At 37.6% G+C, this 27,402-nt stretch overlaps 1 protein-coding gene across 2 annotated transcripts in view; it reads left to right on the forward strand.

The window, feature by feature from the left end:
* CPSF2 (cleavage and polyadenylation specific factor 2) overlaps positions 1-27,402 on the forward strand; it is a 32,125-nt gene that overhangs the window by 1,338 nt on the left and 3,385 nt on the right. For both annotated transcript variants that reach the window (XM_061395125.1, XM_061395124.1), the window contains 12 exons: positions 2,124-2,185; positions 6,698-6,880; positions 7,966-8,125; positions 8,210-8,315; positions 9,324-9,453; positions 11,657-11,772; positions 13,178-13,365; positions 14,030-14,320; positions 23,023-23,123; positions 23,472-23,672; positions 26,107-26,259; positions 26,970-27,195. In XM_061395125.1, the coding sequence (XP_061251109.1) occupies positions 6,732-6,880; positions 7,966-8,125; positions 8,210-8,315; positions 9,324-9,453; positions 11,657-11,772; positions 13,178-13,365; positions 14,030-14,320; positions 23,023-23,123; positions 23,472-23,672; positions 26,107-26,259; positions 26,970-27,195 (1,821 nt within the window). In that variant the 5' untranslated portion in view covers positions 2,124-2,185; positions 6,698-6,731. The remainder of the gene's footprint in view (positions 1-2,123; positions 2,186-6,697; positions 6,881-7,965; positions 8,126-8,209; positions 8,316-9,323; positions 9,454-11,656; positions 11,773-13,177; positions 13,366-14,029; positions 14,321-23,022; positions 23,124-23,471; positions 23,673-26,106; positions 26,260-26,969; positions 27,196-27,402) is intronic.

Here is a 27,402-nt window from a genome sequence, read left to right on the forward strand (position 1 = left end):
AGGAAAAGGTCATCCCTGGATACAGTACAGCGATGCGGAGACTGGAGAAGTTTTGGCTTACTTAGGGAGAGCAGGAGAAAGCAGCCTTGAGCATGCAGTGCAGGGGTGGTTGCTGAAGCAAGAGGGAGATTAAGGTAAACTTGGGAAGGACCTTGCTTTCCAAGCAAGGTGTTCAGACTTTCCAAGGAAGTATTTAGCTGGAAATCACAAGAAAGAGGCGCAAAGATATTTGTTTTTTAGGATGGTCGGTCTGATTGCTTTGTGGAGAATCAATTTGGAACAGAAAAACTAGATGAGAGGAAATTGCAGTTATTCAGGTAAGGCAATGGGTGCCTCTGCTGAGGCAGGAGAGTAAAGGATGTCAGAGAGACTTCTGAAATGCCAAATAGGGTTTAACTGATGGGAGCCAATTTGGTGGTCAGAGGGTGACTTAATTTTTAGTCTGGGAGATTAAGTGGTTGGTGATACCATTAAAATCAAGTCTAAGACATGAATGTAAAAATAGTATGATGTGAGCTTGCACTTTAGGAGTGGCAAAGCACAGTCCAAAGCATTGATTTTAGAGTCTAGACTTGGGCTATTACAGTAGCCACTAGCTACCTGTAGCTGTTGTGCACTTGAAATTGTGGTTGGTTTGAATTGAGAGGTGTTGTAATCATAAAATACAATGAGTTAGTACCAAAACTCATTAATGTCTTAATAATGACTACATGTTGAAATGATAATATTTTGGAAATATTGGGTTAAGTAAAATAAAATTAACTTCACAAACTTCAGTGTGACTGTGAAAAAATTTTAATTACGCTTGTGGCTTGCATGATATTTTTGTTGGACAGAGCTGTTCTAGTCTAGACTAATGATACAGGGATTAGTGAGGATGTTAGATTTGAGCTGGGCTTTTAAATGATGATAGTGGTGATCTCAGGGCAGCTTGCTGACGCCCTCCGTTACCTGTTAAGGTGTTCAGGTTTTGTTTTTTTAAACAAGCCTTCAGAGATTTTTCAGCAAGGGATCATATTCAGGGGTGTTTTGGAAGATTAATCAGCAGTAAGGTTTATGTTGAGGTGAAGGAAGGAAAGGCTGCAGGCAAAGAGAAACTCTAAGGTAGTGAGACCCTGTGTAAGGGTGCTTGCAATATGAATGGAAAGAGAAGAATAAATGTACAAAAGTATTCTAAGGGGGAAATAATCAGGAGTTGCTAAAGTCTAATAGTCCAAGAAGTAAAGGAAGCAGTCGAACATGTAGAGTTTCAAGTCTTGGTTACTTAAATAACAACCAGTGAATTCTGTGTCATAGGTATAAGGTACATGTGGGGCTAAAGAAAGTTAGTCTCAAAACAGAACCAGTAAGTTTGAAAGGAGGAAGTGGGCTGCTAAATACTCTCCTTTTTTTTTTTTTTAAATCTCCCTGCATTCTCTGTCTTCTTTATCTAATCAGTCATGTATACCAGCTAGTTTTTTTAAAATATAGAACTACCTGTATCATATTATCTTACTTGATTACTGCTGCTGCTGCTAAGTCACTTCAGTCGTGTCCGACTCTGTGTGACCCCATAGACGGCAGCCCACCAGGCTCTCCTGCCCCTGGGATTCTCCAGGCAAGAAAACTGGAGTGGGTTGCCATTTCCTTCTCCAATGCATGAAAGTGATGACCTTAAAATGTCTCTGTTGCCTCTTCTCTTTAGCAATTATAATTAGGTCCAAAGTTTCCAAGGCCTTTCATTAGCTGACCTTTTTCTATTCATTAAAACTTTTTCATTTTTTGCTTCCATGAAATTGTGCCAGGCTAGTATTGTTACTGGAAAGTTTTTGTTTTGTGCTTTTGATCATGTTTTTCCCTTGTTTTGAATACCTTTTCTCTTTATCTCTTTTTACCCATGGCCTACCAGTTCTTAATGAATAATTTAAGATCCCACCTCTTTTTTGATTCTCAATAACATAAATTAATGTCAGTTTTAAAAATCTTATTTCCAGGATTTTTTTTTAAAGGACCATATATTATTGTACTTGCTGCTGTTCACTGTCTTTACCTTAGGAGAAGACATAGAAGTTAAACACCAAAATTAAAAACAGAAGTAAATCATCATACCACATTCATGAGACTCTTATTTCTTTATTTTTTAGATATATAAAGAAGTCTTCCTTTGAATTCATTGTGTTTCATCCCAAATACAACTGAGATATCAGTAAGTAAAGACTGTGTAATAAAGATACAGCTTTATTATAGTATAAGCAATTATAATAAAAATATCTTTTCATGAAATTTCTTTTTCATGAAAAAGAAAATATCTATTTCATGAAATATCTTCTCATGCAATCTGGGTTTGTCTGCAAAAGTTATAAATGAGCTCATTCGGTTCTATCTGTAAGATACTTTGTATTTTCATGTCATAATCTAAATAAAGAAAGTGGGAGAGTAAAGTAGATTTAAGTTGGAAAAGAGTTTCTCTTAGGCCATTATTATAATTGTGGTACATGGAGCTTTTTGACAGGGAGATCCAAGTCCTATTTAAAAATGTATTTATAAATACGTTTCTTCAAATAGAGAATTAGTATCTTTGTATTTCTCATACCTTAAAAATAGGAACACACTAAGTCAATGTATTTTTAATTTCAGTTTGTTTTAGCAACAGTGGTTGTCAAACATCCACTGTGTAAGCCATGCTCATATGGTAAGGGTACAAACATAGATCAAACCTAGTCCTGTGTTCAGAGAGCTCTCCCAAAACCAAAGGAAGTGCATATAAATAGGTAGCTGTTCAGTTCAGTCGCTCAGTCGTGTCTGACTTTTGGCGACCCCGTGGACTGCAGCAGGCCAGGCTTCCCTGTCCATCACCAACTCCCAGAGCTTACTCAAACTCTTGTCCATTGAGTCAGTGATGCCATCCAACCATCTCATCCTCTCTTTCCCCCAGTTTCCCCCTCAGTCAGTCTCTCCCATCAGGAAGCTTCCATCTCCATCAGAGGGCAGACAGAATGAAAACCACAATCACAGACAACTAACCAATCTGATCACATGGACCACAGCCTTGTCTAACTCAATAAAACTATAAGCCATGCCGTGTAGGGCCACCCAAGACGGACGGGTCATGGTGGAGAGTTCTGACAAAACGTGGTCCACTGGAGAAGGGAATGGCAAACCACTTCATTGTTCTTGCCTTGAGCACTCCGTGAACAGTACGAAAAGGCAGCTGTTACTGGTGTGGAAATAGCACTAAGCTCATTTAATACTAGCCATCTTCATTTATTCATTTAAGAAGCACTTATTGACCACCACTATGTGTTAGGCACTGTAGGGGTGCTGGCATATAATTATAATCAAAATAGACAAAAGTCTCTACTTTCATGGGTCCTTTTCTGGTGTAGGGGTTAAAAGGAGATAAGGGGTTGGACAAAGTGAGCAAATAAGCAGCAAGTACAGGTGGCTACTATGTATTTTGAAGAAAATAGAAGGAAAATACAAATTATAGGATGTAGTTGAGGTGGGGGTGGACTTTAGGGTGGTCAGAAAATGTCTCTGAAAGAATGAATTTGAGGTAGGGAAAACAGTAACTCAGACTAGTTAGAAATCTTGGTGACAGTAGAGATAGAAGGAAATATATGAGAAATTATGCTTGAGAAATATTATAGAGGTAAAAAGGCAGGATTTACTGATGGATTAGATGTGAAAAACAAGTAAAAGATCAAGGATGATGCCATCAGAGATCAGATGATCTTAAAGCTCTTAAGACTGTAAAATTACCTAGAAAAGAGAAAGTCCTGCAGAAAAGCACTGCCTCATGTAGAGGCTGGGGGAGAAGGAGGAATTAATTAAGGAGCATGAGGAATGGCCAGTTAGATATAAGGAAAATCAGGAGAGGGTTGACCCAGAGGAACAGAGGAAGGTGTTTCTGGGAGGATGGAGCTGTTAATTTTGTTGAATGCTGCTACAATTTCCAGTACGTTGGGACCACAGAAATGTCCATTGGCTTCAGTTGTATAGAGGTTTGTCAGAGACCTTCATGAAAGCTTCTAGTGATATGGTGGGGAAAGACATCAGATTCAGTGATTTGAATGGGAGATAAGAAAGTAGAGACAGGTCTGTGGACAAATATTCTGAGAAATTTTGTTGTGAATGGAGAGTGTAGAAGCAATAAAGCAGTTGCAGGGGACTGTAGGATTGAGAGAGGGTTCTTTTAAGTTGAGAAATTCTAGAGGATCTTTGTATGCTAATGGGAATGGTACATCGGTGATTCATTGGTGATGCAGAAGGAGGGGATGACTGAAGAAGTTATGGAGAAGATAAACAGGAGTGGGGTTCGGAGCACACACACAGGATTGGCCTTGAATGAGAGCTGGGCTATTTGTTCTGAATGATGGGAGACACAACAGTGTATGTGCAGATAGGTTAATGTAATAGCTGTGGTATCTGGAAAATGTGGAGTTACTGTCTGATTATTTTTGTCTTCTAATTGAGGAATGAGGTGAGATTATCAACCTAGTAGGGTGGAGGGAAGGATGTGTGATGCTTGAGCAGAGAAGAGATGTGAAATGATGGTCTCAGATGGAAAGTCAACCTACTAAGAAAAATCAGATTGGTAGGTAGGACATAGCGCCTGTTTGAGATCTTTGGCCATGAATTTAAAGAGCAAATAGCATAGTTGTGTGACTGGCTTTTTCCCCCTCTGGCAGCATTGAGCTGCTAGAAAAAACAAGGTACATGATTGGAGTGAGTGAGGGTTAGGATTTTGCCAGACTTACACAAAGAAGGACTAGAGCTGCAAAACACTTGAGTATTTGCAAAATAATCAAGATGGCTCGTGGATCCATATAACTTAAGTGGAGACAGGAGGTGGTCATGGACAGTGAAAAAGTAGTCAGTAAATACAGTGAGGCCAAAGGGTTTTTGCAGTGGGAATTCTGGAGTAGGGATGGTGGGAGTGAGACAGGGAGATCGTTGAAAGTGAAATTTTGAAAGTGCTACAGTTTATTGGTCATGATAAGGTCATGGTTGTGACTGTGGTGCTGGGTGGCTGAAGTGAAAAGAAGACTAATGGAGTTGAGAAGGTCAAGGAGAGAAGAGTTCAGTAGTGCAGCTCCTCAGAGGAAGACTGAGTCAGGAACTAAAGTCCTCCATTAATGGGGAAGGACCGGAAAGGCTCACAGCGAGCTGGCTGGGCAGCACGAGTTCAGCGGGACTCGAGTGTTTCCCGGAAGGAGAAGACATGGACTGGAGGCTGCAGTGATGATCAGGGAGCACATGCTTCCTGCTTTTGAGGTCAGGGAATCCAGGAGAAAAAAGGCCTCTTGAGAAGGCTGGAGGAGATACAGTATCATTTGAGAAGAGCTAGGTTTCTGTCAAGATTTGCAGATGAGGAAAACCTTCGGAGAAGAGGGTGAAGTTCTCTGTGAGTAATGGTTCCAGGGGGAATACTGAAAGGATTCGGAAGGCAGAAGAGGTAGTGAATTGGTCCCACCAGGTGGACTTCGGTGATGATGGACAACCTGAGTCTTGGGTCTTTGGCTGTGACCGAAGGATGGGAGATGTGGTGACAGTCTGTTAAGAAAGCTGGGCACTTTACCTTAATTTGTTGATATGACCTTGGGCAGATGTTGAAGGATCATCAGATGTGCAATGACCTTCTCTCTCTTTTTTTTTCACATAATAATAATTTTAATAATAGATACTATAGAGTAACATTAACAGTAATGAAAAGGCACATTAATTAGAGGGAGGTCTAATAACTTAGAAAACTTCTGAATCTTCCAACATCCCCTTTTCTTCTAAGCACTCTTAAGGATAAAGAACTGTGAATGAATAGTTCTCTTACTTGCATAGTTAATCAGAAAAGGCAAGTTTATTTTAAGAACCTAAGATCTGAAATCTTGCTGTGGAGTTGTGCTTTGCTAATGAATGTTTTTAATAACATCTATATAGTAGCACACAATTCTGGGTCCTAAATCCCAACAGATGTTTTTATGTTGTATCTTCTTGAAATACGTAGTAAGTATCCCAACTGTATTCCATCAGATATGTTTTGAACACCTACTATGTGTCAGATTCTCTTCAGGAAGTGCAAACTATAAGGTACTACAATTGTTTTCCAGTTGCTCACATTCCAGTGCAAGGCTTCTTAACAAAATTCCCTGAAAAATATGTGAATTGCTACGTGTATATGGACCTTTTTGTTTTTTTAAGGACTGAGGGGAGCAGGAAAGATCCATAGCTTTTTATCACATTGTCAAGCGGTTCTTTATTTAAGGATCACTGGTTTAGTAGTAGAGAAAGACACATAAACTTGCCATCTCAGAGCAAAATAAAGGAGGAGCAAATGCACCTTGAAGAATAAGTTCACTAGTTTAGTACGCTACATTTATTTATTGAGAAACTTGGTAGTCTCCATTCTAGGTAATTTATACATTATTTAAAATCTTCCAACATCCTTTTAATGTATATATTAATATTCATATTTTATAGGATTCATAAGTGAGGGAAAATTTAGCTAACCTGCTCAGAACAATATAAGTATAGATTCAAATAGCGGTCAGTCTGATTCCAAAACCTGCTACTTTTCATCAAACCACATTGGGGTGGGCCACTGAAGGACTTACAGAGGGTGTAAGATTATGTTTGTACCTTCACACTTAGCAATGATGGAAATAGGTCTTTAAAATGACTCTGTTTTTATGTTTAACTGTGTTTTTATTTCTGTTGAAAGAACTTTTTGGATTGTTGTTGTTAGACCGAAAAAAATGACATCTATTATCAAATTAACTACCCTTTCTGGGGTCCAAGAAGAATCTGCTCTTTGCTATCTTCTCCAAGTCGACGAGTTTAGATTTTTATTGGACTGTGGCTGGGATGAGCACTTTTCTATGGATATTATCGATTCCCTGAGGAAGTAAGTTACTGTTAATATGTCTACACTTTTAGTAAATCAGCTTCTCTTTTCCACGCTGTAATACTATTTTGATGTTACACAGTGTTTGCTGTTTTGCTCTAAAATTTTAGTTGAAAGTAAAACAGTTTTATTTAAACTGAAGAACCAAATAATGACTTTTTATTTGCGTAGTTTTGATTGACTTGTAAGCTGTGTTTATTGAATGTCAGCAAAATCTTAAGTTAATTGTTACTGGATAAATGGATCTCAGTAGAAATTTTTGCACCCTAATTTTAGAAAAGAGCAAAATTAAGTTTATAAGAATTTGAAGAGAGGAAAACTGTACTTGTAAAAGTTCTTCAGTCAGATCAAATTAGCTTATTTTCTTTTAATCTTTTGATGCTTAGACATTTGAGAATTGGTGCTTAGAATAAAGCCCATGAGATTCAAAAGGATCTAATCCATCAAAGAAAGATTTAGTTGTGTTAGCAGTATTGTACTAATTATGGAATGAACGAGAACTTAAATATTGAAAAAACTTAGAACTTACAGCAAAACATTTTTTTCTTATTTCTTTTGTTAATGAGAATATATTATTCATTGACTGAAGTTACACTATCATGAATATACTGTCAGTCATTATGCTAAAAAGCTGAGACAAAAATCCATAATAAATATGTGGCCTTTTAAATGTCCTTTTCTTAACAGTTTCTTAAATCCTGAGTTCTTGAACTTTAATAGTATATGAGATAGACTCTTGAAATCAGTTTATGTGTAGTGTCTACTGTTTTCCTTCCTTTTTTTAAAAAACGTGTCTAGACACTGTATATTTATGTGCATCTCATACCACAGTTTTGATCTCTATGAGGACAGGGGTAGTACTAATTGAAATTCACAGGTAACGTAATTTTAGCTCTCAGTTGAGCTTGGGGTCTCAAAGAGTCAGACACGACTGAGAGATTTCACTTTCACTTTCGCTCTTTTTACCCCATCATAGTCTTCAGCTCAGAATACTGAGAGGAATGAGAACCGCAAATTAATTTTGAGTATCCTGCCTGTTCCTTTAGGAACAAGACTCAGTAATAGTCGTCTTGCTTGCGTCCTAGGCACGTTCACCAGATCGATGCGGTCTTGCTGTCTCATCCCGACCCTCTCCATCTTGGCGCCCTCCCCTATGCTGTTGGAAAGTTGGGTCTGAACTGCGCCATCTATGCAACCATTCCCGTTTATAAAATGGGACAGATGTTCATGTATGACCTTTATCAGGTAATTTAAGCAATTAAAAAACAACTGTTTTAACACCCTTGCAGTGATCATTTTTAACCTTTTATTTGTATTTTTTTTTTTTAGTCCCGACACAATACAGAAGATTTTACACTCTTTACCCTAGATGATGTGGATGCAGCCTTTGATAAGATACAACAGTTAAAATTCTCTCAGATTGTGAATTTGAAAGGTAAAACATGGTTCCAGTAGCAAATAATTGGACAAATGGTGTTTGAACTACTGAAAAGTACAAGGGAAATTTGTAGTAAATATTATAGGCACTATTGTCTGAAGAATAGAAAATCAGCATTTTTTCAGAGGGAACTGTGAACTTCCCCAAAATCATCTGAATTTTAAAATATTCCAGGCTAAATTCTAATAAAATGTTAACAGCTCAGGCCTCCTTTTCACGTTTAATTTAGGAAGACTTACTTAGTGATTACTGTATATAGTGCACGAAGGTAACATGGTCAGATTCTCGTCCAAAGAGCTACAGTGAGGCTGAGGAGAAGAAGGAGCTCAGGTGACCAAATGGAGTGAGGGGAGTGAGTGAAGTGCTGGGGCAGCACAGAGTAGAACATGACTGAATCCTAGAATTTAACATGAAAAAAGCTTGTCACTTAATTAGGACAGGAGGTCATATATATATATACACACATATATATATGTCCCTAAATATGTATTTATCATCTGTAGAACAACTATTTAAATATTTTCCTAAATACGATACCATAAATATGAAAGAATGGTGCACAAATGGACTCTGAAGTTTAGCCAGGAAGTAACAGCACTTTGGCTGGTACTTAGTGTTCTATAGGATATATTCTTTACCATAATGAGATTTGAATTGTCAATTTAGAGATTAGCAAAGATGGAAACACTTCATAATTTATGTGCGCAATATGAGTAGTAAAGTTTATTAGTTCATACTAAGTTATTGAATAGTAGTGGCAATCTCTGGCCTTTTATTTTTCAAGCACAAATATTATGCACGGATGCATAATAAAATTATAAGGTGCCTCCATGAAGGTATGACTGGGGGACTGGAGGGTGAGACTTGCATTTCACTGTATGCCTTTTTACTTTGGAATTTTGTATCATTGTACATGTTACTTATTAAAGAATAGCTAATAATAAATAACTTTTCTTTGGACTTATAATAAGAAATCTGAGTATTGTCATTATCTTGTTGACCTAGGCAAAGGACATGGCTTGTCTATCACACCTCTGCCAGCTGGTCATATGATAGGTGGAACAATATGGAAAATAGTCAAAGATGGAGAAGAAGAAATTGTTTATGCAGTTGACTTCAACCACAAGAGGGAGATGTAGGTATATCAGGATAAAAGCTAATGGAAATGCTGGTCTTGCTTCATTGTTTGGAGGGAAATTTAAAAACAGTTTTCTTTAAACTAGAAATCTAGAGCAATTTAAAAGTACCAAGTAATGAATGTTTTCAAAGTTACTTAAAGTATTTGCATTGTAAGGAAAAAGTTTGATATGAGATAAAAGATATTGTTTTGAAATTTACATGCAAATATCTACTCTATAAAAGAAGTATCTCTCTGGAGATGTTGCATAGGAGATTAATTTTTATGCATTAAATTATATTTTATATATTCTTGACTTGTTATTTAGAGGAACTTTGCGGGTGGGTTTTTTTTTTAATTTTTGATAAAATTCATTAATACCATCTAATATAATGATTTAAAGTCAGACTTCCTTTAGAAGAGTGGGTAGCCTGTCCCTTCTCCAGTGGATCTTCCTGACCCAGGAATTGAACTGGAGTCTCCTGCATTGCAGGTGGATTATCAACTGAGCTATCAGGGAAGTCAACGTAAAAGGGGACACAATAGTTTCATTTGAAAACTTCATTTTGTACTTACAGCATTTCTGTAAGATTGTTTTGATTTCTTTTGTAATTTTTGTACATTAAGTACATAACTTTTATATTAGTATATAGTATCCTTAAGATCTTTTATATCATATTAAGAAACATTTAAGACTAATATGTTGAATTTTAGGCTCTTGTAATTACAGGTTAATGAGAAAAGATGGGTATTTGAGTGAATGATATTCGAACATTTTGGGAAAAACCTCATTTTATGTCTTTTTTATCACTTAATAAGATAAATTTCAGGTGGATTAGAATTAAATAGAAAAGGAACAATACTGGCGAGTCTGATCTCTTGATTTGGAAGACTTCGGTAAGCAGAAAGGAAATGGACCAAGTTATAAAGAAAGACTCTGCTTCATTTGATTACATATACGTTCAAAATGTCTGAAACAATAAACTAAGTCAGGGCTTCCCTGGAGGCTCAGTGTAAAGAATCCGCCTGCCAATTAGGAGACACAGGGTCAATCCCTGATTCGGGAAGATCCCACAGGCCACGGAGCAACTAAGCCCGTGCACCACAACTACTGAGCCTGTGCTCTAGAGCCCAGGAGCTGCAACTACGGAGCCCACTTCTCGCAGCTATGGAAGCTCATGTGCCCTAGAGCCCGTGCTCCGCAGCGAAGAGAAGCCATAGCAGTGAGAACCTGTGCACTGCAATTAGAGAGTAGGCCTCACTCCCTGCAACTAGAGGAAGAAAGCCCGTGCAACAGTGAAGACCCAGCAGAGCCAAAAATAAATAAATAAAAAATTTTAAAAAGACCTAAATTAAAAGACCTATAAACTAGGGAAAATATTTCCATAAAGTTGATCAAAGACTTATTTATAAGACCAGGTATTAATCAAACAGAAAGACACCAGTTGCAAAATGGACAAAAGTTATAAAGTCAAAAAAGAGAAAATTTAAATGATAATGATTTTTTAGAATTAAATACCGTTAAAATTGCTTTTAAATGGTAATGTTCTTCTGGGAATAATTTCATGAGTTGGTCACTGTTTCTGGTTGAACCTTTCTGGAAAAGGGAGAGCTTTCTCAAAAGGGTCAAACCTTTCTGGAAAGCCATTTAGCAATATTTTATATTTTAGTAAAAACATTTCTAGGAATGTGTCCTAAAGAAACAATTAGAAATGCAACAGAAGCTTTTTGTAAAAGTTTTCTTTGAGAGATTATTTATAATGACAAAAAAAAGTAACCTAAGTATCAATAAAGGGAAATGACCAAATATTTATTGTATACACACACAGAAGGCTTTTATAATTATTAAAAATTAGATTTAGAAAATGGTTTTAATGTCATGGGAGAAAACTAGGGTATAAACTGGATATATAATCATCTACATGAGATACCACTTTAGTAAAATACATACACAGATATATGCATAGAGAAATATGTACTTAGAAGGATATATACCAAAATACTATGGTGATTATCTTTGGGTGATGGTACTCTGGAAGAACTTAGTTTTACTTTTCTGAATGTACTAGATTTTCTTATCAGTGAGCATGTAAACTGTTATAGTTAGAAGAGGAAAAAAACCTTAGAAAAAGGTTTTTTGGGTTTTTTTTTTTTTTGGTAAGAAAAGCTGTTGTTTATTTGAAGTGATACAAAGTATTCCTGTTCTTCAACTTCCTTATAGCCACTTAAATGGATGTTCCCTGGAAATGCTAAGCAGACCCTCCTTACTTATCACAGACTCATTTAATGCTACTTATGTGCAGCCCAGGAGAAAGCAAAGAGACGAGCAGCTTCTGAGTATGTATTGCTTATGATCCTTTCTACAGAGCTGTGGAGGTGCATGGTAGTATGAATGGCTGTTGGACATTTTTCTTGTCATAAGAGATTGGCTAACTCTAGTATTTTTGAAAGAATATTTTGTAACCATATCAATATTTTTACAAAAAGGTGCTTTTGTTGGTTTGAATTTAACTTTCTTGGGATAGGCATAAAGGTTGGTTTCTTCCTGTTATTCAGCATATAGCTAGCTTTCCTTGTCCTCATTAAACGTCAGACAACATACTTTGATGTCTAGCAAACATCACAACATATAAAGATATCATATAAATACTAGAAAAATACTTATACTCAGAAAAATGAATGAAGGAGATAAATGAGGGCGTGGGTAGTCTGTGACTTTGGTGTTTGGGTGTTTTATACGCTAATACAGTAGGCAATGGCACCCCACTCCAGTACTCTTGCCTGGAAAATCCCATGGACGGAGGGGCCTGGTGGGCTGCAGTCCATGGGGTCGCTAGGAGTCGGACACGACTGAGCGCCTTCACTTTATTTTTTCACTTTCATGCATTGGAGAAGGAAACGGCAACCCACTCCAGTGTTCTTGCCCAGAGAATCCCAGGGACGGGGGAGCCTGTTGGGCTCTATGGGGTCGCACAAAGTCGGACACGACTGAAGTGACTTAGCAGCAGCAGCAGCACAGTAGTCTTGGTTCTAAAGAGATGCATCCAGGCCATCCCTGGTTGCTTCTGCTCTGGCTTGAGCCCTTTTATCTTTTATTCTGTTTTTGAAAGCTGCATTGGAATTCAACAGGGTAAATCGGATTCCAATTTCAACGTGTTTGAAACCACCACCTTCATTTATCTACTTAAAAAGTATGACTTATATACTATGTTACTCTAAGACAATTTTCAATTCTTGGATTTTTGTTGTTGTTGTTGTTTATTTTTGCTAGAGTTTGATTTGACTAGTTCCAAGCAGATTTTCATCTGGAAAGTCTTTTATTGTAAGAAGGAATGTTAATTTGTCTTTTATTCTATACGCACACATACATATAAAGCATGTATGTATTAAAGTATAAGTGTGTGTGTATAAACTTGGGAATTATGTTTCATAATGAAATTCATGGAGGTGAGAGGTGAGGTGAGGCAGGTGAGACCAGAGTGACCTGGAAACACAAAGCTGATTGCATTTGGCCTGTTAGCCCAATTTTCCCAATACATTATACAAATGTCATCTTCTGTGTGTACTATGGGTGGAAAGGGTTAGAAACCATGATTTATAATTTTTCAATTAAAAAAAAACAGTTAATGGCATTGTTATAAACCATAGTCTTAATAGTGAAAACATGAAGATAAAAGTTATCTTTACTCTCATAGCAAGATATTGGTATGTCCTATTGGGATTTTACATTCTTGTTTTCTAGCAAATGTCCTGGAAACACTTCGAGGTGATGGAAATGTATTAATAGCCGTGGACACTGCAGGCAGAGTTCTGGAACTTGCTCAACTCCTAGATCAGATTTGGAGAACTAAAGACGCTGGATTGGGTGTTTACTCGTTGGCGCTCCTCAATAATGTCAGCTACAATGTGGTGGAGTTCTCCAAGTCCCAGGTTTGTTCTCATGTGGTGTGTAATAAAGAAGTTTGCTGCAGAAATTGGATTTATGGAAAACAGTGTCTTAAATGCTCTTTGAATTTTCTTTTTCTGTTGAGGTTGATGATGATAATGATGATATAAACTAAAAATCAGCCACTTACTGTTATGTATTCTTTACATGTATTATTTCACTTAATCCTTAAATATCCTAGGAAGTAGGTTCTGTTTTTGTTCCCCTTTTACAGATTGGGTAAGTTGCTTCTCTAATGCATAGTATCACGATCTGTAAAATAGGGACAGAAATAGAACCCACCTCATAGACTCTAAATGTTAGAATTCATTTTTCTCTTCCTTTTGAATAAGCTCTTTTTCTTGAAATAGCAATGTCTTGGGTAAGATATTCATTTAGAACTTATATACTACCTTCTGAATAAGATTTAAGGTGACATAACTGAAACGTGTAAAATTACAGATTTTTAGGGATGAACATTTCTCTGAGAAGATTTGTTGGGGAATAGAAACAGACAATAAGCTACTTGTCAGCATGGTACAAATTTAAGCAACCATTGGTGGAAAAAAAGACTTAAGATGGAACTTGAACTCCTAAACTATTGTAGAATACATTCAAGTTATAATGCAGTATTTTCTAATTATTGCCATCTTTTCCCCCCATTATTAGGTTGAATGGATGAGTGATAAGTTGATGAGGTGTTTTGAAGACAAAAGAAATAATCCATTTCAGTTTCGTCATCTCTCTCTATGTCATGGTCTTTCTGACTTGGCTCGAGTACCTAGCCCTAAAGTTGTACTTGCCAGCCAACCTGACCTGGAATGTGGATTTTCAAGGGATCTCTTTATTCAGTGGTGCCAGGACCCTAAAAACTCGATCATTCTGACTTACAGAACTACTCCTGGGACTTTGGCACGTTTCCTAATTGATAATCCTTCTGAAAAAGTTACAGAAATAGAGGTAAGCGCTTGTGTGTGAACCTTATCTTGAAATTGTTTGCGGGATACGTTATGCATGATGTTTGTAACAGTCAGTGACCAAAAATAAAACCTGGAGTTGTTCCAGGATTTTTATCAGGCTGACAGTAGAGGGGCTTTAACAGCACACATTTCAGAGCTCCTTAATTGGAAGTTCTCAGTATCGAACCCTTCCATGGTACCGTCTGGAACCATACCCAGAGAGTATGCATATATACTGTATTCTCACTCTGAAAAATTCCTTTCACATTCTTCCCATAATTGAAATCTAGCTATTTCTTAAGATTTCTTTTTCCAGTAGCCTTCTCTTTCCTGCTTCATGTATTTGAGTGGCATAGGTGTCCTTGTTCTGCATTGTAGCTTTCAAGCTATTTCCTTTCCCTCTGTAGCTCATGCCATCAGAATTGAAAATAAGCTGACCTCTTCTTGTTCCAGACACGTACTATTCTCTTGGTCATTGTCCTTCATTGGTGACTTTAGACCCTGGTTCACGGCCTTCCTGTTCACGGCCTTCCTGTTCACGGCCTTCCTGTCCACTCACGCTCAGGACTCCATTCGTGATGACTTTAGCATCCATATGTATGATTTATCCAGTTCCTTGGCCCTCTCAGTTCCTTGATACTTTATTTCTTTTCTTTTTAAAATTGATAACACTTTATATCTTTGTGACCCTGTGGACTGTAGCCCCCCAGGCTCCTCTGTCCACGGGATTTCCCAGGCAAGAATACTAGAGTTGATTGCCATTTCCTCCTCCAGGGGATCTTCCTGACCCAGGGATCGAACCCCTATCTCCTCTGTCTCCTACATTGGTGGATGGATTCTTTACCACTGAGCCACCTGAGAAGTCCCGACACTTTATTTCTTAATTTTTTTCTTCCACTCCACCTCAGCCATCTCTTCCCATGATCCTGCAGTCCACTCCCATGGTCATACCTTTAACCTTGTTATAATCTACAGATTTCTCCTTCAGGCAGACCACTCTGGTCTCATAGCTGACTATCTCTGGTACTCCCATGCCAACAATGCTTTGGTCCCACTGGGACTTTGAATTCATGAACCTCATCACTTCTACTTAGTCCTCATTGCTGTATCTTCTGGTCAATGGTCCAGCATTATTTTGCAGACACCTTTCTTTTTATTTATTTATTTGAAGTATAGTGTGATTTACAATGATTCAAAGTGATTCAGTTTTACATATGTATATATATTTTTTTTCTCAGATTCTTTTCCATTGTAGATTGTTACAAGATATTGTTACAAGATATTTAACTCTTTTACCCTTCTTTCTGTTTATTGTACTTGCCTAGCAGACTCTAGTTAAACCATTTGCTTAATTCATGCCTATACTCAAGCAATCTGATGTTACTGGAGTTAAATACACTGTGTGGACAGGTTTCCCTTCACATTATTGACCTCACACGTCAGACAGGCACCCAGCACCAGCACTCCACATTCTGTGGGATAATGCTTCTCCCATTCTCCAGGAAGACAGTACCTTCTTTCTCCATGAATATCTTACAGCCCATCTCAGCCCTCACCTGTAGCACATGACCTTGTTTCAAACTTAACTGAGAAGTAGAAGCAGTCAGGGAGGAATTTTCTTACCTTCTCCTCACTAAATAGCCTAACCTGTCCTGCATCCACATTGCAGCCTTGTCTCCTGTTATGGGAGCAACATTTAGCCAAACAACCCAAAAGCCAAGAGATCATTTTGCTTAGTAACCAACACATCGAATCTGCCAATTTTTCAAAACTAATATGATTTGTAAGGCTTCCCAGGTAGCGCTAGTGGTAAAGAATCTGCTTACCAATGCAGGAGATGCTAATTTGATTCCTGGAGAAGGAAATGGCAACCCACTCCAGTATTCTTGCCTAGAAAATCCCATGGACAGAGGACGCTGGTGGGCTATAGTCTGTGGGGCTGCAAAGAGTTGAACATGACTGAAGCGAATGGATACTGAATGGTTAATAGCAGCCATTCTTGTGCACACTTTTAGGTGATTACTGTTTATTTTGTCTTCATAGCAGTGATTTTAAGGAATGTTTAGTTTGTGAAAAGCTAAATAAATGGTAAGGGTATCTTAGTCTTTAACTCTGCTTAGTGCATGCATGCTAAGTCACTTCAGTTGTGTCCCTAACTCTGCTTAAGAAAAGCATAAATAGTAACTAAAATCTGATATACATTCACTATAAAAGCAGAATTGTTGAGGAAAGATTCAGAGCAGGCATATCAAAGTAAAATGTGCACTATCTTTTGGGCTATTTAATAGCTTAGAAATACAAAGTTAAAAGAAAATACAAAGTTCAAAACTTAAAACAGTTTCATCAGATATGAAATACTAAATTTGAAAATATTAATTACTGGAAATACAATGAAGGCTGGTATGCCATTTGAAGAATTAGTAAAAGACTATGAAAAGTGATTTAAGTTTGAAAAAGAAAATGACATTCTGAGCTAAAACTTGAAAATGTTTTAGGTTTTTAATATTCTGGTAAGTAATACGTCTAGGGTCTTTGCCCTCTCACCTTGTTAGGGATATTTCTTCTGTGGTTATCCTTTTTCTCTCCATTATCTATCACCTCTTTCCTTTATCACATCCAAAGTAATTTTTACTGTTGCTTGTCCCCCGTTCCCAAGCTTGTTCTTTTCTGAGTCTTCCTCATCTCATGGAATAGCAGCACTTTCCACGTACTTACTCAAGCTCTAAGTATAGATAATTTTAAAACATTCATTGACATATAATACATACATATAATATAAAGTTTGTGTATTGTAAGCAAACAGCATGATAAATTTTCACAGATTGAACACACCTGTTCTAGCTTATACCCAGATCAGAAATAAACTATTACCAATTCTCCCAGGTGCCCCCTTCCTCATCCTCCCTATCTTTCCAAGGGTAACCACTTTCCAGACTTCCAATACATAGACTATTAAAATTTATTTTCAATTCCTTTTCTCTCATTGTGTGTGTGTTAGTTGCTTAGTCGTGTCTGACTCTTTGCGACCCCTTTGAGTATAGCCTGGCAGGCTCCTCTGTCTATGAAATTTTCCAGGTGAGAATACTGGAGTGGGTTGTCATTTCCTCCTCCAGTGGATCTCCTCGACCCAAGGGTGGAACCTGTGTCTCTTGAGTCTCCTGCATTGGCAGGTGGTTTCTTTACCACTGGCGCCACTTGGGAATTTTCTGTCATTACCCATGTCCAATCCAGGAGCAATTCCTATTGACTTGACTTCCAGATATATCCTAAATCTGTCTGTCTTTCTCCAGCTCCACTCCTGTCATGGTAAGGGTCTTGCCTGGGCTGTGCAGTGGTTTCCTAATTGATGTCACTGTTTTTACTTTTATGCTCCCTTAAATGCTTTATTCTCGTAGCAGCCAAAGACATGTCTTTTCCTTTCTCTCTGTTTCTCTCTCTCTCTTATCATTTTAAAACTACATAACATGAAATTTACCATCTGAACCACTTTTAGGAGTCCAGCACAGGAGTGTTAACTGTGTGAACACTGGTGTGCAACAGACCTCTAAAACTTTTCAGCTTGTAAAACCCAAGCTCTGTTACCATTGAACAACCCCCAAAGGCATCTTTTAAAAATTTATCATTTCGTGTCACTCCCTTGCTTGAACCCTCTGGTGACTTCCTTCTCTTTGAAAAAAACTCCAGACTCCTTTCCCAGGGTTGCAAGATCCCACTGACCTGATCTCCGTCCACTTTTCTGACCGTATCTCATTCTGCTTTCTTTATGCTCCACACTGCTTCACTGCATCAGGGGCTCCTTCTGCCTCTCATGTTCCTTCACAGCTTTGCACTTGTTTACTCCTTTACTCAAGTCTCAGTTGAAAGGCCACCTCCTCAGGTAGGCCTCTGACTACCAGTCTACTACTCAGTTGCCAACCTATCACATTACTAGTGTCATTACTATCGAATATTTTTTCATGAGAAAGGGATCTTGTTTTTTTATATCCACTAGTACATGGAAGGTCCTCAGTAAATGTGTAGGTTAAATTCATGAAACACCAGATGAGTGAATATGTAATAAACCAGGCTTCTGATCATGTTAGATAAGAGTTTACTCTATGTTTTTTTTTTCATCTACATTTATCCTTCTCTAGAGTCAAATCTTATGCATTTAAAAAGAGCAAAAACAGTAAATGAATAAGGATTAATGAATTGGAGTAGATTTGATTAAGAAAAAGGAATAATTTGGAGACAATCCAGTGAAGAACTAGGAAGAAAAAAGCTTAGGGTTGATTATCCTAGAAATCTGCTATTGAATTTAGCCGTTAATTTCAGCTATCTTATGTGAAAATAAGATGGAAAGTAAAATTTATTATAGCAGTAGGTATAAGCTAAATCATGGGGTAAATGTTTTGTTCAAGTTTATTTGTGGTTAAAACAGACAGCTGTGTAAATTGCCTAGTGTGTACTACAGGAAAATAATGATATTTTTCTAAATTTAACTTACATTCAAGTATACTGCTAGGTAAATGTGAGATGCCAGAGGTAACATGTAAATCACTCTTTCATCCTACATAGTAGAATCACTTGATTTGGTTTAATTTTTTTGTTACTTTTTATTGTAAAATAATTTGAAAGTTAACAGAAAAGTTGTAAAAAATAGTATACCCAGATTTCCCAGTTGTCAGCATTTTATTGGCTTTGCCTTATGACTTCTTCATACACATACAGACACAGTGCTGCTGCTGCTAAGTCGCTTCAGTCGTGTCTGACTCTGCGCGACCCCATGGACTGCAGCCTACCAGGCTCCCCGTCCCTGGGATTCTCCAGGCAAGAACACTGGAGTGGGTTGCCATTTCCTTCTCCAATGCATGAAAGTGAAAAGTGAAAGTGAAGTCGCTCAGTCGTGTCCGACTCTTAGCGACCCCATGGACTGCAGCCTTCCAGGCTCCTCCGTCCATGGGATTTTTCCAGGCAAGAGTACTGGAGTGGGGTGCCATTGCCTTCTCGCATACAGACACAGTATGAGATACTTTTTTGAAAGTAAGCTGCAGATATTCCATCATTACCTCTAGACACAGCAGTATGCAATACCTAGAAATGAGGACATGCTCCTGTAAGACTGTATATTTATGATACATCACTTGAAATAAGGAAATAAGCACTGATATCATACTGTTGATATTAATACTGTTTCATCCACTGACCCCACTTGACTCTTGGTAATTGCTCCAACTGTGGCCTTTCCTTTTTGTTTGGAATCCCATCCAGGATGACACATTGCATTTGTTGTCAAGACTTGATATTTTTGAAGCATGTATGTTCTAGATTTTTTTTTCTATTCACATACAAATATCTACATGATTTTTTTTAAAAGAAATGGGACCAAATTTTCCACATATTTTTGAATAATGAAGGTTGCTACAGATTTACCTTATTCAATACTTGGTATAATAAACTTTAAAATGTTCTTGAATAAGTGATTGAATTATTTCTAGTGATTCTTTAGTAATACGTTATGTATACGTACTTTGATTATTTAATCCAGTGGTTCCCAAAAGCATGGTGCAAGGACCCCTGGGGGCTACCCGAGACCCTTCTATGGAGTCCACCAGTTGTTTTTCATGGTGATATTAAGATGTTATTTGTCTTTTCCTGTGAAAGCAGTGGTGGGTAGAGTGCTGGTGCCTTAGCGTAAATCAAGCCTGTGGCATCAAGCAGGTTAATCACTGCATTTTTCATCACCATACACTTGTCATTCAAATAAAGTTGCAGTTAAGAATATCCTTGATGAAGCAGTAAAAGTTATTTACTTTTATTCAACTTACAAACTTTTATTCAACTTTAATAAAGTTATAACTTTATTAAATCCTTTTAAAAAAAACTTCTTAAAATAATCTTGGTGTCAAGATGGGAAGTATACAGAAGCACTTGTGTTACATACTAGGTTGGCCAAGAGTTTATTTGAGTTTTTCCCTAACATCGTACAGGAAACCCAAATGACTTTTTTTGGCCAACCCAATATGATGTTTGTCTTGAAGAAATCACTTGGGTAGTTGCTTGGGTTGTTGAGTTAAACTAGCTACTTTATTTCCTGGAACACCAGTTTTACTTGAAATGACGTGGTTATTCAGACTTGTGTATTTGGCAAATATTTTCCCAAAAAAGAATAATTGAGCTTGTGACTCTAAGGAAAACAATTGATAGCATTTCTTGCCTCAGTCTGATAAAACTGAAACTTTAAAGTGAAAATTAGCATTTTGGAAAACTTAGCCTGTCATTGTCAGATTGACAACATCACTTTTCTGGTGAGATGGTAGTGTTATTTGCAAATGTTGATTTTTAAAAATATTGTCAAATTTGTATAATATTGTGTAATTTATGAACTAATATTCATAAGTTAATGAACTTAACTGTGTGACTTAATGAACTAATATTTTCCAAATATCTAATGCATGAAGTTGCAAAGTAATGTACAAGTAAAAAGTCCAGTCAAAATGTAAGATCAATCAGTAAATTTTACTGTAACAAAGTACAGAAGTTATGGGTATGATTAAAGATTCCACATTACAACTAGCCTTTAAGAAACCACCACTTTTTGAGTTTTAATGTAATATCAAAGAAGAATATTCATGAAAAGGCTATTTAAAAATCTTTCCAGCTATTCATCTGTGTGAGGCTGGATTTTCTAAATATACTTACTTTAACCAAAACGATATATGGCAAGAAGCAGAATGTGAGAATCCAACTGTCTTCTATTGAGCTAGATATTAAAGAGACTTGCAAAAATATAAAATAATGCCATACTTTTTACTATTTTTTTTCTTGCTTTGGAAACTATCATCTTTTGTGAAAAATGATGTTAACATTAACATGATATGAGTGATTTTATTTTTAATGAACAAATAAATTTTTAAAAATCTCTCAGTTTTAATTTCTGATATGGTAAAATATGAATAAATATAACCTACAAAAAACAAAAGTTCTTCAGGCTTCTCAGTAATTTTTAGGAGTTTAAAAAGAGATGCTTGGAGAAGGAAATGGCAACCCCTTCTAGTATTCTTGCCTGGGAAATCTCACAGTCAGAGGAGCCTGATGGGCTACAGTCCAGGGGGTTGCAAAGAGTCAGACACAACTTAGCAACAACAGCAACAACAACACACAGTCAGGCAGATCATGATTTGGGGAGATACTTCTTGATGGGATGGTGGCATAAAATGGAGAGTGATACGACATAGCAATATGGAATATGGAGTTTTGCAAGAAATTAAAATGTGTGTATAGAATGTGCTGTGTGGAGTTTTGCAAGAAAATAAAATGTGTGTATAGAATGTGCTGTGCTATGCTTAGTCGCTCAGTCATGTCTGACTCTTTGCAGCCCCGTGCACTGTAGCCCAGCAGGCTCCTTTGTCCATGGGGATTCTCCAGGCAGGAATACAGGAGTGGGTTGCCATGCCCACCTCCAGGAGATCTTCCCAACCCAGGGTTCGAACCCAGGTCTCCCATAGTGCAGGTGGATTCTTTACCCTCTGAGCCACCAGGGAAGCCCATGTATAGAATGAGTGTTCCAAATATTCAAATAATAAGGTCTGGGGCTAAAGAGAAAAAAAAATAAAAAGAGATCAGAAGATTTGAGGACTACTGATTAGATCATTCCATGCTGATGGATTTTAACGTTGTGTCCGGTTTTTCAGTCTTGTAAACATTGCTGCCATGTACTTTTTTTCCCCTCACGTGTGTGTGATCGTTTCAGTAGATAACTTCCTAGAAGTGCTGTGTTAAAAGGATAGGTACATTTTTAGTTTTAGATGTTGACAAATTGCTTTCTAACATAGTCGTTGTAATTTTCCCCTAGTGGATGGAAGTAACCTTTCCCTATTAGTAATTACTATAGCTAATTTCATAAATTAAAAGATGGTTTTATATTAAAAATTTTTGCATTTTTCAAATATCATTTGGGTCAAGTGGTAGAGAATCCACCTGCCAGTGCAGGAAATGCAGGTTTGATCCTTGGGTTGGGAAAATCCCCTGGAGAAGGAAATGGAAACCCACTGAAGTATTCTTGCCTGGAGAATCCCATGGCCAGAGAATCCTGGTGGGCTACAGTCCATGGGTTGCAAAGAGTTGGACATGACTTAGCAAATAAACAACAACAACAAAAATTATTAGTAAAATTGGATATGTTTTCATGGCTATGAATCATTTTTCTTATTTTATAAAGTGCTTGTGTATCATTTTGTCCTGTTTTATGTGTTGACCATCTTTTCCTTAACATATTTGGAAGAGCTCTTAGGAAAAAGTAGCTTCTGATAGTCAAATAGTGCTGCAGATAATTTTCTCCGTTTCTTTTCATTTCATGAGATTAGAATATCAGAGTTTTTTTCCCCTCGTTACCATATTTATTCACCTTTTCTTTTCAGTTTTGTGTCATTTGTAGCTCTCACCTACACCAAGTTATAAAAATACTTTTCTGTATTTTCTTTGCCTGATTGGTGATTTTTAACCAGTTTGATTTAAATTAAACCCATCCTAGAAATGTGACAGCTCAATTTTAGTACTAATCTAAATAGGACCTGTGATTGCACATAATAGAAACTTGAATATTTCAGAGGAAAATTTAGTTTAAAGATGATGAAGCAATTTAGAGATGTAATGTATTTCTCACACCCCACCGCCTTAACCTCCTCGTATTAATACTTCCTTTCATCTGCTATTTTTCTGTAGTTGCGGAAACGTGTGAAACTTGAAGGGAAAGAACTTGAAGAATACTTGGAAAAAGAGAAACTAAAGAAAGAAGCTGCTAAAAAGCTCGAGCAGTCAAAAGAGTAAGTTGTTTTCAGGCAGATTAGAAGTTTTTATAATTTGAGAACGTGTTTCTACACAAAAATGTTTAATTGAAAATATTTAAATTTTCTTTTGACTTTATTGCTTTTAATACATCTTTCCAGTGGTGCTAAATTCTAAATTCTTTTCAGCGCTAATGTTAGCATGTATTTATTAGTTGGCCTGTAATCAATTGGCAGTTTACACTATATTTCACAAAATAGCAGTCCAATAATACTGTCATTAGCATTGAATTAACATTGACTTTTAATTTAAGAATAATTTTATAAATATTAATTAAAAATCATTTGGGGACTTGCTGATCTCTACCTTTTCACAAACTCCCTTAGGGCGGACATAGATTCCAGTGATGAGAGTGACGCTGAGGAAGACATTGACCAGCCATCAGCGCATAAGACCAAGCATGACCTGATGATGAAAGGCGAAGGCAGTCGTAAAGGAAGTTTCTTCAAACAGGCTAAAAAGTCTTATCCTATGTTTCCTGCCCCAGAAGAAAGAATTAAATGGGATGAATATGGAGAAATCATCAAGTACGTGAGCAAAACAAGCTTTTCTTGCTTCTAGATTGGAGGTAGTAACTGTGTTGTCATTTGAGCTCAATGAATTTGGTCCTTCTGGTTATCATGTATGTAGTTTCTGAGTATCTCAGCTTGAAAGATACAGAAGACTTTTAATTTAAAATGTAAGGTTGAGGAACATCTAGAAAGTTACCATTAAAGGAGAACTGATAATTTTATTACTTAGGTATGTGAAATGTTTTAAAAAGATGACCACTACTCTTTCCCCTCTCCCCACTTAAAAAGAGAGGTAAGGGACATGCAGGGCTTCCCAGGTGGCGCTGGTGGCAAAGAACACCAATGCAGGAGACCCAAGAGATGTGCGTACGATCCCTGGGTGGAAAGATCCCCTGGAGGAGGGCATGGCAACTCACTGCGGTATTCTTGCCTGGAGAATCCTATGGACAGAGGAGCCTGGCAGGCTGTGATCCATAGGGTTGCAAAGAGCTGGATATGACCGAAGTGATTCAGCACGTGCACAAGGGACATGCGTTGGAAAAAGACGTATGACAGGAGGAGCTTCTGACAGCTGGAGTTATGTTAAGTTGCGGAAATGGGTTATGTTTCAAGTATTGCATACCTGTTTTAGTTATAAGAGGAATAGGAGATACCATGAGTGGAACCGTGGAAAAATCTATCTACACCGTTAGAAAAACAACTGAAATCACATGTTCGAATCACAAACTTAAAAACACTGTTGTCCTGAATAAAGATCAGTAAATGTCAGATTGCCTTAGCATAGTGCACAACGTCTTTCACAGTTTGGTCTCTCCCTACTTTCCTATTATATTTCTCTATATTTCTGTTACACTAGTGTGTGTTCGGAGAAGGCAATGGCACCCCACTCCAGTACTCTTGCCTGGAAAATCCCATGGATGGAGGAGCCTGGTGGGCTGCAGTCCATGGGGTCGCTAAGAGTCGGACACGACTGAAGCGACTTAGCAGCAGCAGCAGCAGTGTGTGTTCTCCATTCTGGTGGTACCAGCCTTCTCTCAGTTTCCTTCTGCTCAGCCTTTTCTTTTTTTCTTAATTGGAGTATAATTGCTTTACAATGTTCTGTTAGTTTCTGCAGTATAATTAAGCGAGTCTGCTACATGTAAACATATATCCCCTCCCTCCTGGCCTCCCTCTGACTGCCCCTCAACCCCACCCATCTTGGTCTTCATGGCTACTCAGCTTTTTCATGTCATGCATTTACACATTTCTTTCCTTCAGCCGTGCTCCACCGTCCCACCCCAGGCTTTCAGGCTGCTGAGTCTGGCCTCACAAACTCCTGGAAAGCTTCCCTCTTCTCCCCCGCCACCCCAACACAGTTACCTCCCTCTCTTGTACCTTCTTTGTTCTCCTTTAATGGTATCTTGAGCATATGGTCTTAGGTCATCCTTGGGTTTAATTAGGAAAATTCTACTGTTTATTTGGCCCTCTAAAGTAGTAGGGAAAAAAGCTGACAATCTAAACAGTGTTGGAGAGTTTGCTCACCGCTTCACTTAATTAGTGCCAGTCTGTTTAGCATATGGACAGGGCTCTTTAGCTTCAATTTTCTTATCTTAAAAATGGAGGCAAGAATAAAATAGGTTGTGCGTTTAAGGCACTGAGCATAGCACCTGACTCGCAGTAAATGCATGTTAGGTGGTTGCTGCCTGCCATCGTTGTGTGGATTACAGTTGGCAATGCGCTACAGTTGCTCTGTGGGTTACAGTCAAAGATACTGGGCTCCTGCAGCAGTCTGGGTGCTGGTGGTAGAGGCCTGGATTGTCAGAGAGGAGTGTGAGGGGATTTGGGGCTAGGGCATGATAAATACTGAGATTAGACAGAATGTTTTAAAAAAAAAAGTTTGCCTTTTAATTTTAACATAGAACTCTCTCTGATACTCAAAAATAAATGTGCTAGTAGTTTGTTGAAATAAAAGTGAGGGCTTTTGAGGGAGCTAATGATTTGTGTCTTGGTCTTCTCTGTAATAAGCAAAAATGGAGAGTCCTCTGCTTTCATCAGGCAGGGAAGGAATAATGGGTGAGGGGGCATCTTAGGGAAACTAAAGGAGACCTGAGATTTGTGAGACTGGAAATTGGCAAGAGAAACCACAGAAATTGAGAAAATGAATTACTGGAACAAAGGAAGGCCAGGTTGCAGTAGTACTTGCGGCAGCCACTAAGGTCTCTGAATGGCCTGTCTAGGTAGGGCCTTTTCGCTCCTCACATGGTGTGTTTTAAAGTGTACTTAAAGAACCTAATACATGCTGTCATTCGATTACTGAAATTGTGAAGTTGCACTGACTTTGGATCAAATGTATATTTGAATCTTGAGATATGTGAGGAGTCTAAAAATTGTGCCATCTACTAATTGGTTGTATATATTAAATAATACTAGCTTGCTTGTTACTACTTCTAATTAGAGGCTTATTATTTAGACCAGAGGATTTCTTAGTGCCAGAACTTCAAGCTACTGAAGAAGAAAAAAGCAAATTAGAGTCTGGCCTGACAAATGGAGATGAACCCATGGATCAGGATTTATCTGATGTTCCTACTAAGTGTATTTCTACAACAGAATCTATTGAAATAAAGTAAGTGCTTTTATTGCATTTTGCAAATGGATTACAAAGTAAAATTTCAAGTACTTGAATTATATAATTGACATTGTTTCAGAGGTTATATTTCTGAATGTTCACTAGCAAGTTTGTGCTTAGTTAATTTTTTTCTTCTTGTGATATATGGGAGTTTTTCCCTTTATTAATGATACTGGAATGCCAAAGTGAATTGGTGGTGAGGAGGGGGTTAAACTTCACATTGTACATTTATATGAAGAAACATTCTTTCTGGTGTTTTTAGTAAGTTGAGTAGCAGGTGAACTTGTGTAATTCACAAGTTTAATTTTTCTAAGAGCTTGTTCAGTAAAATAAACACCTTAACTCAATTACCTCTAGGGCACTAATATCTTAAAAACACCACTGTGTCTTAAAAATACCCATTGTGAACCTTTTTTCCCCCTTTCTGCTAGTGCAGTTAACAGCAGCAAATTATCATTTTGGAATATATATATTTTTTAAGTTATCAGAGAGCAGAGTGGCTTATTTGTCTAGTAGTATCATTTAGTATACATTCTTGAATATAGCTAAGAGCTTAATAATACATGTTAACAATATAACACGGTATATTCCTCAAATCCTCATGCTACATGTTGATACATTTCTTTCCTGATGATAAAAGCTATTAAAAACCTAATTTTAGAATGAACTTACCAGAAAAGGAAACTTGAATAATCATTTAATTACAGGGCCAGGGTTACTTACATAGACTATGAAGGACGCTCTGATGGGGATTCCATTAAAAAAATCATCAATCAGATGAAACCACGCCAGTTAATCATTGTCCATGGACCACCAGAAGCCAGTCAGGATCTTGCAGAGTGCTGTCGTGCATTTGGTGGGAAAGATATTAAAGTATACATGCCAAAGCTGCACGAGACAGTCGATGCCACTAGTGAAACTCACATCTACCAGGTAAGCATGCTGGCCTTCAAGCAGCAAGTCCTAGGGGCCGAGATTATTGGTGGTTTCCAACCTCAGCTCCACATCAGGAGAGCTCTGGGGAGTCAAGGGGGTTCAATGTTTTCATCTTAGTCTCACCAGTTACATTAGAATCACTGGAGGTAGGACCCTGGCATCAGTAGAAAAGAAAATTAGCCATGTGGTCCCAGTGTGCAGTCG

This window comes from Bos javanicus, chromosome 21 (genome assembly GCF_032452875.1).
Source record: "Bos javanicus breed banteng chromosome 21, ARS-OSU_banteng_1.0, whole genome shotgun sequence".
Taxonomy (NCBI): Eukaryota; Metazoa; Chordata; class Mammalia; order Artiodactyla; family Bovidae; genus Bos; species Bos javanicus.